Raw genomic sequence first — 14,082 nt, 5'->3', positions numbered from 1 at the left:
CATTCAGCATGAGACGGATTCGAGTCGGTTCTTTGCTAAAACGATTAGCTATTGGAATAGGATGAATGAATCAGCAAACGAAATAATTAAACCTCACTGACTTCAGGTTCACACACATTCAGTATTGCGTACTAACTTGTTTTTCATACTATTTCTACTGTACACAATATACAAAATGTGCACAGTATGCAAGTTTTCAGTATGCATGGAATACCAGCTTCATTTATGTGCACCATTTCAGGTGTGATAAATGAATAATAGCTGTGATTTTTAACATTAGAGGTATTTGTATACAAAAATAAATAAATTGCACCAAAAAAAAAGGATTAAAAAAATTATAAATTAATTTACATGCAAAATATTACATGTCAGTTTTGCACTAAAAATAAGTATTTTTTGTGTGCCGATATCCAATGAAAGGATTATAGTAAAATTCTATATTATTTTTCTAACTATTAAAAATAAAACACTAAAAACTAAATGTTATAAGGGAATTTAGGCATCACATTATTGTAATGTACAGTATAAAAACATTCATTTTGAAACTGGCATTCATTTTGAGATTAAATTAAACAGTGTTATTAAATTATTTGGGGGTATATAGTTTTTTATGCCATTTCTCCAGATGCATTCATTTTGTTGTCCCAGCATTGAGAGGCTTGTATTTACTTCACAACAACACTTTCAACACTATGTAATCTGCTTAGCATTCCTTATTTGAGTTAGTTCATTGAATTAACCACATCTGGAGAGTGTAGATTTACTTTAATATCAATTAGACATACCTACTTAGCCTTAAACAATGACACAATGAGTTGACACACCCGTGGTTATGTCCACACTAGTGCGTTTTCATTTCAATTCAGCGTTTTAAAATCAAAGCGATCCTCGTCCTTCCTGGCGTGTCCATTGCGTTTCAAAAAAGATCTCGGTCCACACCACACGACCGAAAACGCAATGTCACATGACCATTCATGCACACTGGGCATGCACGTACAAGCGTTAACAGTAGCCGATTGCTCTAATATTAGCTTGCCTCTTGCACATGTAGGCAGCTGCAGTATTAAAAAATGCAGTGTTTAACTCTACAATGGCTGATAAAAAGGACAACCAAAGTCATCAATGCTTGCAGTTCGGTCTCCATGTTATTGTTTACACGGTCATCAAGGCTGGTCTGTTACAGAGCCGTTGAGAGAAACAGTCTGTTATTGTCGTGCTCCTGTAGGGTAAAGGTCATTTGACAGGGGCTCGGCAAATCAGGGAAGGATACGCGATGATCCAGAAGACCCTTCAGAAGTCTCCATTTGAACCGTTTACATTGAAACGCAACCCCGGAGTTTTCAAACTAAAATGCAGTCTGCAGCGTTTCCAAAAGTCTCAATTTTTGAGGGTCGAACACTCCAGAGAAGCTAAAGTGGTGTTTTTAAGCGAAAACGCACTAGTGTAAACAGGGCCTAATTCTAATTGGTGAGGTAGGTTGATGGTTTGGTGTCTACCTTGTTCTCTCTGCTGGTCTCTCTGCTCCATGGACACCAGGGCGGAGAAGTGGGCCTGGTCGTAGGCCAGCACTAGCGGTGAACAGTGACAGCGGTTGGGAGGAACCTCCAGCGGCAGGTACAGCCCTCCGAAGGGAATGGGAGCAAAAGCTGCAAGGTAAGCACAAAAAAATGGTAGAAGTTCATTTGTCTATGGAACGTCAATTATTTAAAGACTAAATTCATACTACAATGTTTCGTTGACCTTGGTGGAACTGAATCTTTTATGGTCCCATGGCATGGATTTTTATTTTATTTTATAATGCTTCCTGAGGTGTACTTAATTGTTAATATGGTTTTTAAATAAAATAAAAAATCATAATTTAGAAATAAAAGGCATTTTTTTCTATGCTGATATTAGCCCTCTGGCTGGAATGCTCTGTTTCAAGGGGCGAGTCTGCTGTGAGTCTTCAGTGAAAACACCCACTGTTGTGATTGGCTGACATCTTTGAATTGGAAATGAGATTACGTGCGGAGGGGGCGTGGTTTAGTCAGGCGCGAGCAGCAGCAGGAGCACCGCCAGTCCAGAGAGAGACGGAAAGCTGAGGAAAGATTGCTGAGAAAATTGTATTGTACCGAGATGTTTAATTTTATTTTGCAATTTTTTTTTGTTTGTATCTGAGAGCTCTGAATAAACACAAGTGAACTTTGCAACGTTATTTCTCTCACAAAATGCTTTCCCCACAGCTAACAACAAACAGGACATCGACATGAATACAGTAAGAGCTTCTGTTGAGCATAACAGCGTGCAGTTTGGACAAGTGTGCACTGCAGATATATGTGTGATTGACAGATCCGAACATTAAAAAGAGAGTTCTTTGATTGCTCTCTGTAGTTTAATCATTTAAATAACAGATTTGTTTCATGCTACTAAAAGAAATGACGTGAAGTTGATCATTGGCTTGATTCACTGATGCATCAAGACGGCCAGCGGCGGGACTGACAATATTAAACAATTTAGAAAGAAAGTCTGTGTGAACTTGAATGATTAGCTACACGTCAGAACTCACTGATCCCAGATCAGGCATTAATGAACACTGTCGATAAACTGAATCCATTCGCTACTAATTCTCTGGGCGGGCACAGCAGAGGAAGGGGAGGAAACCTTTCCTGGTGTGACGTCATAACAGGAGAATTCAAGATCAGCTCGCCTGGGCTCTCAGTTTCTCAAAGGCAGAGAAAGACAGCCAGAACTCGGTTTACACCGATCAAAATTTCTAGCCACTTGGGGACACTATTCAGGCTAGGGGAACTCATATTAATGTTGAAAAACCTCATAAAATGGACATTTCATGCCATGGGCAAATTTTTTTATTTAAATAAAGCAAATATTCCTTCCATTGGAATGCATTTGAATCATTGAAACAGCAAGCTCAACGTGATGTAAACTAATGGACTTTGGGTTCAGGACAATTGATATCCAATAATGTTCTTGATCTGACTGTACTGACACTATAGGAGAGCTACTTTATGGCTGAATTTAACATGTTTTATAAAGAATGAACTTTACAGTTATTGAACTGAATCGAATCAACACTGATTTATGCTACGATTGACACTATTATCTTGCTACGACTGCTTTATAGCAGAATTTGAATGTATTATATTTGATGAAGTTTGCATTATTCATTCTGTTAAAACAATTCCAGTTGTATAAAGCGCTAAAAAAAAAAAAAAAAAGGTGACTTGAATTTTGCTGATTACTTGAAAATGATTGACTCAAAAGAATACTTTGTTCATTAGTGGCTAGAGGGTGCCTATTCAAAACAAGTTTGAGCTGGGGCCAAGTTTCTTGAGACATGTGGTCTTCATCTCACAGCCGGTGGAAAAGAATCGGGCTAGGACTCTGGCAGAAATCATGTTGATGGATGCAGTTATTAACGCTACTGTAGTATGAAGCAGAGCAGGGCCGAGTGTTGAGGAGCTGAGCAAGGCCGCTGGAGCGATTGTCGTCGAGCGAGACGTCGAACGTTGCCTCGCGAGCAGCGGGACTTTTATTATGACGGGACACAGTCGCGGGCGGCATTTCCGGTCATGAGTTTGAGGTAACGCAGCTCTGTTTATCATATTAGATACATTTAAGTTTAAAATGATGTTATGACGTTACTCTGTGCTTTCGCTCAGCGTCTGCTGTGACACTTGTTCACACTGCTAAGAGTAAAGCATTTCTGCCAAATAAAACCAGAAACCGAGGGTAACGCAGATACGACGCAATTGACAGACGACTCCCTCAGACGTCCCGGCTCCTTGGTTAAGATAACAATTTTCTCACAATTTACAAATAGTTGGAAACATTTGGGATATTATAAGAACTAAACTGAACAAAATATAACACTGACCTAGTGGTTTTTGGATATTTTACTGCAAAAATACTACATAGTGCACCTTTAAACTACAAGGGCCAACTAGGGCAAAAGACAATATTTTCAGTGAATATTTTCTTTCTCACATAAAGTTTTCATTTGGATTCAGGAGACTGGTGCTAGTGCTAAAATCATGTAGTTAATCAGCTGTTGTGCCTTTTGTGGAGTTTTAATTTTATCGTTTTAATTTTATTTTTACAAAAGAATGTATGGAGGCTTGTTTTTGCCCCTTTTTATCCCACAACTGACTTTTTTTCTCAGAATTGTGAGATATAAAATCTCAATTTTGAATTATAATGGGGGAAAATTTGAGGGAAAAAATACGTTTTTTCTAATTACAAGTTATCTCACAATTCTGACTCGATTACTCTCAACTGCGACTTTACATCACACAATTCTGAACTTTATTCAATGGCGGAAACAAGCTTCCATAAGAAAGTCATGGTTTGGTTCACATTAATCCTTTAAAAGCATTCAAGCATGTAATTACAGTCTCACATTGTTGAGTTATCAGGTATTTAACAATTACTGATAACAGCTTTAATTGGTTTTCCACAAGAAAATAAAGTTTTTCTCAAATGCGATGAAGCCCTCTAGTGGTCTGAATAAAACAACTGCACATATTCTAGCTGGTGTCTATTCAATATGAATAGACTATTCACAGTCTATTCAAAAGTGACTGTGGTTGAACCGAGTTGCGCTGGATTGTGAATCTCACCTTCCCCTCCGGAGTCTCTGAGCATGGTGTCAGCGATCACCACGATAGGTCTTCTCAGAACATGGGCCAATACAAACACATGGAACTCCTCCAAACTCTCGTAAACCGGGTCTTCTGAGTTGTCCACACTTTAGGAGACACACACAGACACATAGTGTGTTATATTTGACGTGCAATATAACTCTCTCATGATAAGAATGGTTGTATTACGGCGAAATCAAGGAAATCAAACCAACACATATACTTTCTAATTACAGCAGCATTTTTAATAATGTGTGCAGCTTCCAATTAACCATGATGCCATATCTAATGGTCTACAACAAATTTGAGTGAGCATTAGACTTCCCCTCAGTAGATTCTTAATGACTACATAAGGATTTAAAGGAGAAATTTGGGATCTTGGAAATTACACTTCATTAGCACCAAAAAACCACACACTCATACTGTCGGTGGCAAAACATCTCGTTCCTAACTGTCCATAAAACATTTCAGAATTAAAAAAGAATCTAATTTTAAATGGATCACCTACAGTATTGATGAAAGAGCTAAAACAAGAGCTTTCTAAACATGCCTCTCTTTCCATTGTGGAAATGCTGCCAAACTCATAAAAAGCTTTTTAATAAGCAAACCCCTCCAATTAATAACCTTCATTTAGGTATCAATAATCACGGTATACTAATTTGATTATTAACTATTAATTATTAAAATATAGTTATTAACGCATCCCTTACACTGTTTTGAACCTATTAGACTTGTAAAATACTGTACCAGACTTACATTGTTGTCATTGTTTATAGCTGAATAAAGTGACTGGTGTTTCAACCTTTGTCCTTTTCCACAAGTAAAAAGGAAGGCGTATATATTTAGCTCACTATTGTGAGAGCACACATTACTCTGATCTCTCTGAGAAAAACAGGAAGCTATATTTTCCAAGCCAGAAGACTCTAAAGCATGATCAGAGACTTGGCGGTTGATGCTTTCACTTTCCAGTCAGCTTGACTTCAGACGGCAGATTAAAGGTGAGGGGTGTGTTTCCTTCTGAAAGCAAGATTTGGTCGAAACTTGAATTTGACCACAGCGCTTCAGTTGACACTACTGAGAGGAGAAACCAAACTGCTGTCTGCCAGTGCAGATTTTCCACCATGCTGATGTGTGACCTGAGATCAACTGTTCTGGTTCATACACGTGGTGAAATAACTTCTGCAGCACTAGTGTCATTAAATGGAACTGTTGACTGCTTTCAAACACTCGCCCTGTCTGCCATTGGTTGGACAAACAGATAGCTCTGCCCCAAATCCATGCAATTGGTTGAGCCAGTGTTGCTATGCTGGGCTGGACTGAATTCTCAAACAACAGTAAAATGTTTTGAAAATACCAATGAGCTGTATTTTTGAGAGGAATCAGCCTAAAGAAAATGGTTGTTTTCTTATAGATTTCCCTGCATATAAAATTAAGATATAGCTATAACAGCTTCAACTCTTCTGGGAAGGCTTTCCACAAGGTTTAGGAAGTATGTTTATGAGAATTTTTGACCATTTGACCTAAGGACCAAGCCCAACCCCTGAAAAACAACCTCACACCATAATTCCCTCCTCCACCAAACTTTACACTTGCCACAATCCAGTCAGGCAAGTATCGTCCTCCTGGCAACTGCCAAACCCAGACTCGTCCATCGGATTGCCACTAAGAGAAGCATGATTCGTCACTCCAGAGAACATGTCTCCACTGCTCTAGAGCCCAGTGGCGGCGTGCTTTACACCAATGCACTTGGTGATGTAAGGCTTGGAAACAGCTGTTTGGCCATGGAAACCCATTCTATGAAGCTCTATACGCACTGATCTAGAGATAATCTGAAGGACACATGAAGTTTGGAGGTCTGTAGCTTTTAACTCTGCAGAAAGTTGGCGACTTCTGCGCACTGTGCGACTCAACATGTGCTGACCCCGCTCTGGGATTTTACGTGGCCCAACACTTCGTGGCTGAGTTGCTGTTGTTTCCAATTGCTTACACTTTGTTATAATACCCCTAACAGTTGACCATGGAATATTTAGTAGTGAGGAAATTTCACAAATGGACTTATTGCATAGGTGGCAACTCATCACAGTACCACGCTTAAATTCACTGAGCTCCTGAGAGCGATCCATTCTTTCACAAATGTTTGTGTAAGCGTCTGCATGCCTAGGTGCTTGATTTTATACACCTGTGGCCATGGAAGTGATTGGAACACCTGCATTCAATGATTTGAAAGGGTTTCCCAATACTTTTGGCAATATAGTCAGTGTATATTTCAGGTGTGCTAAGACTGGAATACTAGCATATTGCTTCTGCATACTACAGTGCACAGTATATAAAAAGGTTTGTTTGCTCCCACACATTGCTTTGGAGATGCTCTGAAGGGAGGATGGAATCTTATGCTTTCAAAACTAGCTCGGCTCGCTATTTCTATCCTCTCCGAAAACCTACCCTAACTTTCACCCATCCAAATAAGTGCACACACATTACAAGCAGTGAGTAGTTAAAACACAAACTGCAAAATGTGATTGAAAAAGTATTAATAAAACTATAATAGTATATAAATACCAGTGTAATGAACAAAAAAACATCTAAATATTAGACGTACTGATATTACTTCTGGTTCATGTTTCCCACTGTAAATGGAAGGTCAAGCACATTGCATTATGGGATACAATGTTCCACACAGTGTGCCTTGATCTATACTGCACAATTAGGCAAACACAGACGGGGATAGCCTTCAATGTACATATTGTGCAAATAATACATACTGGAGAAAGAATAGCAATATACTAATAGTTCTATTCTGAACAAAGCCAAATATAATGTAACACTCCAAGTATTGCCACTAGGTGGCAGTGTCACACATTTAAATGAGCACAAAGAGGTTTTTCAGTCACATAATAAGATCAATACCACCACATTCTTCTTTATGCATTATAACCCAGATTGCTAAAGACGGTTCTTGATGGGTTCTTTGTGTTTTGAAAATGGCATAGCATCCATCTAAAGGTCATGTGTTAAGTGTGGCCGGTGGATGGAGTTAATCTCTAGTGGCCTCTAATGGCACTTTGAGTGCAGTTTGAGCAAACTGAAGATGGGCATGCTGGGACAAGTGCATTGTAGTCGAACTTTGAAGTGGAAATCGTTGCACATTGACATACTGATGCCTTACAAATTCCAATGTGTGTGTGTGTGTGTGTGTGTGTGTGTGTGGGCATGTTTTTGTGACATATGAGGACACAAATGTGTATAATGACATGGGTATGACATAGGTATTACAAGGAGAGGGTGAAATATGAGGACATGGGCCATGTCCCCACTTTTCAAAATGCTTATAAATCATACCAGATTAATTTTTTTAGCAAGTAAAAATTCAGAATGTGTCCTGTGATGGGTAGGTTTGGGGATAGGGGCAGTTAAAGGGGATAGAAAATACCGTTTGTACAGTATAAAAACCATTACGCCTGTGGAATGTCCCCATATGTCACAAAAACAAAGGTGTGTGTTTGTGTGTGTTATGATGGCTAAAGGTGTGTTGGAGGCTGATATGATTTTTTTATTCCATAAGCATTTAATGTTGTATTTCTGTAAATGGTTACAAAATTGGCATGAGAGGAAGTGTTTGTAGTTAAACGGAATATCTATACAGCAGGTGAGAATGGAAAGACAACCGAATGTGACATAACAAGATGTAAAATGTGCGAGGGTGTGTGGGTGAGCATTACCCTCCACTGGAGTTGCCGTTCTTGCTAAAGTGTGTGCGTGGCTCACTGGAGGCCAGCTTCAGCAGTTCGTTCCACTCTCTCTCCCATTCCTCCTCAGTGTACACCAGCCCCGACTACAGAGAGAAAGAGATTGCTGATATACAACATGTCCTATAATATTACTAGCAACAATTCCACTTGATATTATGCTCCATTTTATATCAATCACATCTGTCAAAACCACCGGTCCACAGAAATAAATACTTTATATTTATTTAAAACCAATTAAACTCAAGAAATATACATCATTTTGATAATTTATATATTGCGTTTTATATTTGAAGCTTTTAGCCTCATATTTTAGTTTACTTTATTATATTTATTTTATTTTTATCTTCATATAACATTTATATTATATTTTATGGAATTTATGTATTTTTAACATTTAATGAACACATTTTAAAATATTTTATATAGAAATATATGTGTTTTTTGTAACAGACAGACAATTGGGGATAACACATTACAAGTAACACAATTGTAATTGTAATCAGATTACTTTTATCAAGTAACTAGTAATGTAACGCATTACTTTAAAAGGGGTACTTCAGCACTGGAAAGATGAATCTGTATTTAAACAGGGTCATTAATGTAGTCGACATGTGAAATTGTTTTTGTGCTTTCTAGACTGAGAAAAGACAGAACATTTATTTTTGTCTCATGGGGATGAAAGACAACAATTCCCAGAATGCTTCGCTGCCATACGAGGCCACTCTCAAATCCACCGCTACTGAATCACTGAATCACTTTCCCACCGTGTTCATTTTCATAAAATCAGTTCAGTTAGAGAACAAACACTACAATTAAATACTGAACGTGTCTGTTCAATATAATGAGTGAGTCGCCGCGCAAGTATCACAGCACTAACGCTGCAGGAGTCAGATTACAATCATCATGATGAATGAGATGAATGAGCTCGAGAGCTGAGGTAAACGCGTCTGGGTTCGCGGTAGTCGTTCACAGTGCGTGTTCAGTCTAGCGCATTTTCAGTTCATGTCTTTGGAAGCTTAACTTTCATAGAAATTATTTTGAGAAGTTAGAACACTCGCTTTGCTCTGCACCACTCCGTTTACATGCCTGCAGCTGCGAGCACGCTCCCTCCCCCCATCATGCGCGGGTTGAAAACATGCAGAAATGGCTCCCTCTGCTGGCTGTAGTCTTTAGCCTCTGGTCATCAGAGGATTTTTTCCAGAAATAAAATGCATATATCTCTTGTCTCAGGGGGATATTGGTGGGTGGGGCCACAATCATTCAAATATACTTCAGGGTTTCTACTGGTACAAAGCCATATCTTAATCGCTGAAGTAACCCTTTAAAGGAACATGTCGACTTTTTGTGACTTTAGCTTATTTACCGTATCCCCCAGAGTTAGATAAGTTCATACATAACATTCTTATCTCCATGCGTGCCATAACTCTGTCTGTTGAAACCACCGCTAGCCTATCTTAGCACAAAGACTGGAGGTAAACGGCTCCATCTAGCCTACTTCTCAATAAGTGACAAAAGAATGGCAACATTTTCCTATTTACATGTTGTGATGTGTATAGTTACATTTTGTACTAAGGCTGACGGAAAATGAAAAGTTGTGATTTTCTAGAGTGATATGGCTTGGGACTATAATCCAGGAACTTTGCTGCCGTACCATTGGTGCAGCGGCGCAATGATATTACGCAGCGCCTGAAAATTGTCCCCAGCACGCTCTCTGTGCAAGCAAGTTGTCATGTTGGTTATGTTGATGGAAGTTAGCCTATTTTAATACATTTTTAAATTAGTTCAAACATATTTTCTTAATCGATGTATATTGCTGATCTACACATTACATGTGTAAATACAAAAAAGAATGCATTTGCTATGCATTATCCAGCTTTTGTGATTTTCTCTCTGACAGTGGTGGCAATACAATAAATAGATTGTGCTGAAAATCAGTTTGAGAACTGTCTATAGTCTCAATTCATTGCTAAATTTGACTTGGCACTATGCATAATTATTGTATCTGACACACTAGCACACTGGTTGTGTAAATGTTAGAAAATACCTATGATTATATTCAACAAATTTAACGTGTTCAACTCCTCTGCACGTGCATGTGCACCTTTCATTTTTCTGTTCTGTTTTCTACCCGTTTTATCTTAGTGTCATCAGTATGCACAAGTTCTGCAGGAAACACACCCACTCGTTCACTCTCATCCACCTCTCACACTCCCATATGCACACAAACATTTCCACTCCATCCACACCCACTCGTTTCATACGGCTTTAATCAGTGATACTCATTCAGCAGAAGCTGATTTAAGGGCTCTGGGCCTTCAGGACAATGAAAACAGTGCCGCTAATAAAAAATTCAAGGATCTGCTATCGATCACACTGCTGATTTCCTGTCCTCTGGTATGCTGTTACAGCAATAAGCTCTTACGCTAAAAGCTGAGAAGGAAACGCACAAGCTAATCAGCAGGGGTGTTTATGGGCAGAGCCATTATAAACTGCAGGCTAATGTTTATGCTTTACAACTACTCACTTAGCAGACGGCTTCTTACCAAACTACTTGCAAGAAGTGCATTTATTGCATTTGTAATATCTAAGTAGGCAGCTACGGAAACAAATGGAGAACTAAAAGGAATGTAAACATCACACACACAGTAATAGCATAACATGCAGTGCTGCTAGTACAGTGAGGGAAGTGGCAGTTTTGTTGTTGATTTTTTAAATAAGTTGTGGCAAGTATATGTTTCGAATATGTTTAAAGGAACACTCCACCGTTTTTAGAAATAGGGCTATTCAACTTCTTTCCTACATTTAGATATGTGGACAAATGCATTTTTGTCTCAGTGCATGCATTGTTTTAGTTTAGCAGGGTTGCCACTAGCTTAGCTTAGCATAATGAATGGAATCCTATGTTGCCAGCTAGCATGTCCCGACTCGAGTAAAAGTGATCAAAAAATAAATAAATCCACCTAATAACTTCTTGTGGCCTGCGCATTCACAACGAGTACAAATAGCGATGCAGATTAAGACTAGGCGATTTCTAGATTTCAGATTAAGACTAGGTGACTAATTTATGGGGAAGCACAGGCAAAGCACAGCTACTTGGGTGCAGAGATATCACGCAACACACTGCAATCGCTCAACAGCCGGAGGACGTGAGGATGAGAGCCGTGATATCCCTGCGCCCAAGTAGCAGTGCTTCGCCTGTGCTTCCCCATAATATAGTCTGAAGTCAATATCTGCCTAGGAAATCGCCTAAACTAGTTTAAACTTGTAATAGGCTGGGTGCAAAATGGCAAAAATTTGTTGTGTTAAAGGGTTAGTTCACCCAAAATTATTTCATTAATTACTCACCGTCATGTCGGTGGACACCCGTAAGACCTTCATTCATCTTCGGAACACAAATAAGTTTGTTTAAAGCTGATGGTTCAGAAGGGCCTCCACTGGCTTTCAGTATATTTCCACTGACCCACTCACAAGACCCATAAAGGCACTAATGACGTCATTACAAAGTCCATCTCACTATAGTGGCTGTACAATAATTTTACGAAGTGACGAGAATAGATTTCAAAAAAATCAAAATAATGACTTTATCCGCCAAGTTATTGTCTTCTGTGTAGGTCTCAGACGTGAACTCACGCGATAGCGACGCTCCTCCTCTTCCGGGTCATGTATCTGAATTGTGGATCTGCGTCATATTCTCGTGCATGCGTAGAGTTCACATCAATAACTTGGTGGATAAAGTCGTTGTTTTGATTTTTGTGCGCACAAAAACTATTTTCGTCGCATTGTAAAATTATTGTACAGCCACTGTAGTGAGATGGACTTTGTAACGAAGTCTTTAATGCCTTTATGGGTCTTGTGAGTGGGTCAGTGGGAATGTACTGAATGCCAATGGAGGCCTTTCTGAAGCCTTTCTCAGCCATCAGCTTTCAACAAAAATATATTAATTTGTGTTCGGAAGATGAACAAAGGTCTTACGGGTGACCAACGACATGAGGGTGAGTAATTAATGAAATCATTTTCATTTTTGGGTGAACTAACCATTTAAGGAAAGACTTTACTTTCTTCTCTTATAATTGTCAATATCCAAAACAGAAACAGAAGTAATTTAGAACAGAAAGAAAATAACGGTGAAAATAAACATGAACACTAATTATTTCATTTAAAAACGCTGTCTGAGCCGAATGCCTCAAGGACAATGCTTCGACATATAGTGCGGTTGCGATTCGGTTGACCCAAGCTATTCGGTTGACCCAAGCGATTCGGTTGACCCAAGGCACGATCATTCAAATATACTTCAGGGTTTCTATTGGTACAAAGCCATTTGTTAATCGCTGAAGTAGCCCTTTAAAGGAACATGCCGATTTTTTGTGACTTTAGCTTATTTACCGTATCCCCCAGAGTTAGATAAGTTCATACATAACATTCTTATCTCCATGCGTGCCATAACTCTGACTGTTGAAACCACCGCTAGCCTATCTTAGCACATAGACTGCAGGTAAACGGCTCCATCTAGCCTACTGCTCAATAAGTGACAAAAGAATGGCAACATTTTCCTATTTACATGTTGTAATGTGTATAGTTACATTGTGTACTAAGGCTGACGGAAAATGAAAAATTGTGATTTTCTAGAGCGATATGGCTTGGGACTATACTTTCATTCCAACGTAATAATCCAGGAACTTTGCTGCCGTACCATTGGTGCAGCGGCGCAACGATATTGCGCAGGGTCTGAAAATTGTCCCCAGCACGCTCTCTGTGCAAGCAAGTTGTCATGTTGATTATGTTGATAAATGCGATTTGGTTGACCCAAGCTCGAGTCCCAACTAGTGGTCCTTTCCAAACCCCGTCCCGCTCTCTCCCACTTCACTTTCTGTCCTCTCTCCAGCTATCCTATCTAAATAAAGGACCTAAGTATACCACAGTTTTTACACATACATTAGGCTATATGTACAATAAGTGTAGCATAAATTTCATCATTGACATAGCATGTACGCAGACAGATTTTTCTTGCACATACACTTTTTTGCAAAAATTGCTCTGTCCACCAGGTGGTAACACTGGCCGGCCCGTTGTTAAAAAATAATAACTATGAGACAGAACAAAAACAAACTTCTGGAGATGCAACTGACACTCGCATAGCTTAGTACAAAACATTTTTTAATCGCTTATAACTTTTTTTAAGAGCAAATTGGAGAGCAATTTTTGAACAAACTTTCTTCCAGTAACTTTAAAGGAAGTGTATGTAAAATTGTGGCCAAAACTGGTACTGCAATCACTTTCTGTAGAGCACTGTAGAGCAGTGTATATCCCCTCTCCCCCTCCCCCTGACTTGAGGTTGCCAGATAGGCTGCAGGATCCAGCAGGAGCATTTGTAGCTGCAGCTGTGGTAACTAGAGCAGAGCTGGTAACCCGGATGCCGAAACACTACTGACTTCATGATTGGTCGATAGGTGGAGGGCGGAGCTTCAGGCCAAAACACCACATGTCAAAATCAGTTGAGGGCTGCAATAACAACTTTTAAATGACAATATCCTGGCTGGACTACTGTCAGGGATATAAGTATTTAAAGTTAACATGATTCCTTGATGTGTAGTGACATATCAGGCCATTTTATAATTAATTAAAATACATTTCTTACATACAGTTCCTTTGATGTTCATAAGAAGTTATCCGGTCTGTAATAATGTTCTCAAAATCCA

General features: G+C 39.1%; 1 protein-coding gene across 2 annotated transcripts in view; it reads right to left on the bottom strand.

The window, feature by feature from the left end:
- Positions 1 to 14,082, bottom strand: part of otud7a (OTU deubiquitinase 7A) — a 113,261-nt gene that overhangs the window by 17,830 nt on the left and 81,349 nt on the right. For both annotated transcript variants that reach the window (XM_067436971.1, XM_067436972.1), the window contains exons 8-10: positions 8,357 to 8,469; positions 4,617 to 4,744; positions 1,497 to 1,646 (exon numbers count right to left, since the gene is read on the bottom strand). In XM_067436971.1, the coding sequence (XP_067293072.1) occupies positions 1,497 to 1,646; positions 4,617 to 4,744; positions 8,357 to 8,469 (391 nt within the window). The remainder of the gene's footprint in view (positions 1 to 1,496; positions 1,647 to 4,616; positions 4,745 to 8,356; positions 8,470 to 14,082) is intronic.

Source organism: Pseudorasbora parva, chromosome 25, assembly GCF_024679245.1.
Source record: "Pseudorasbora parva isolate DD20220531a chromosome 25, ASM2467924v1, whole genome shotgun sequence".
NCBI classification, from domain to species: domain Eukaryota; kingdom Metazoa; phylum Chordata; class Actinopteri; order Cypriniformes; family Gobionidae; genus Pseudorasbora; species Pseudorasbora parva.
This window is presented reverse-complemented; position numbering and strand designations above follow the sequence as displayed.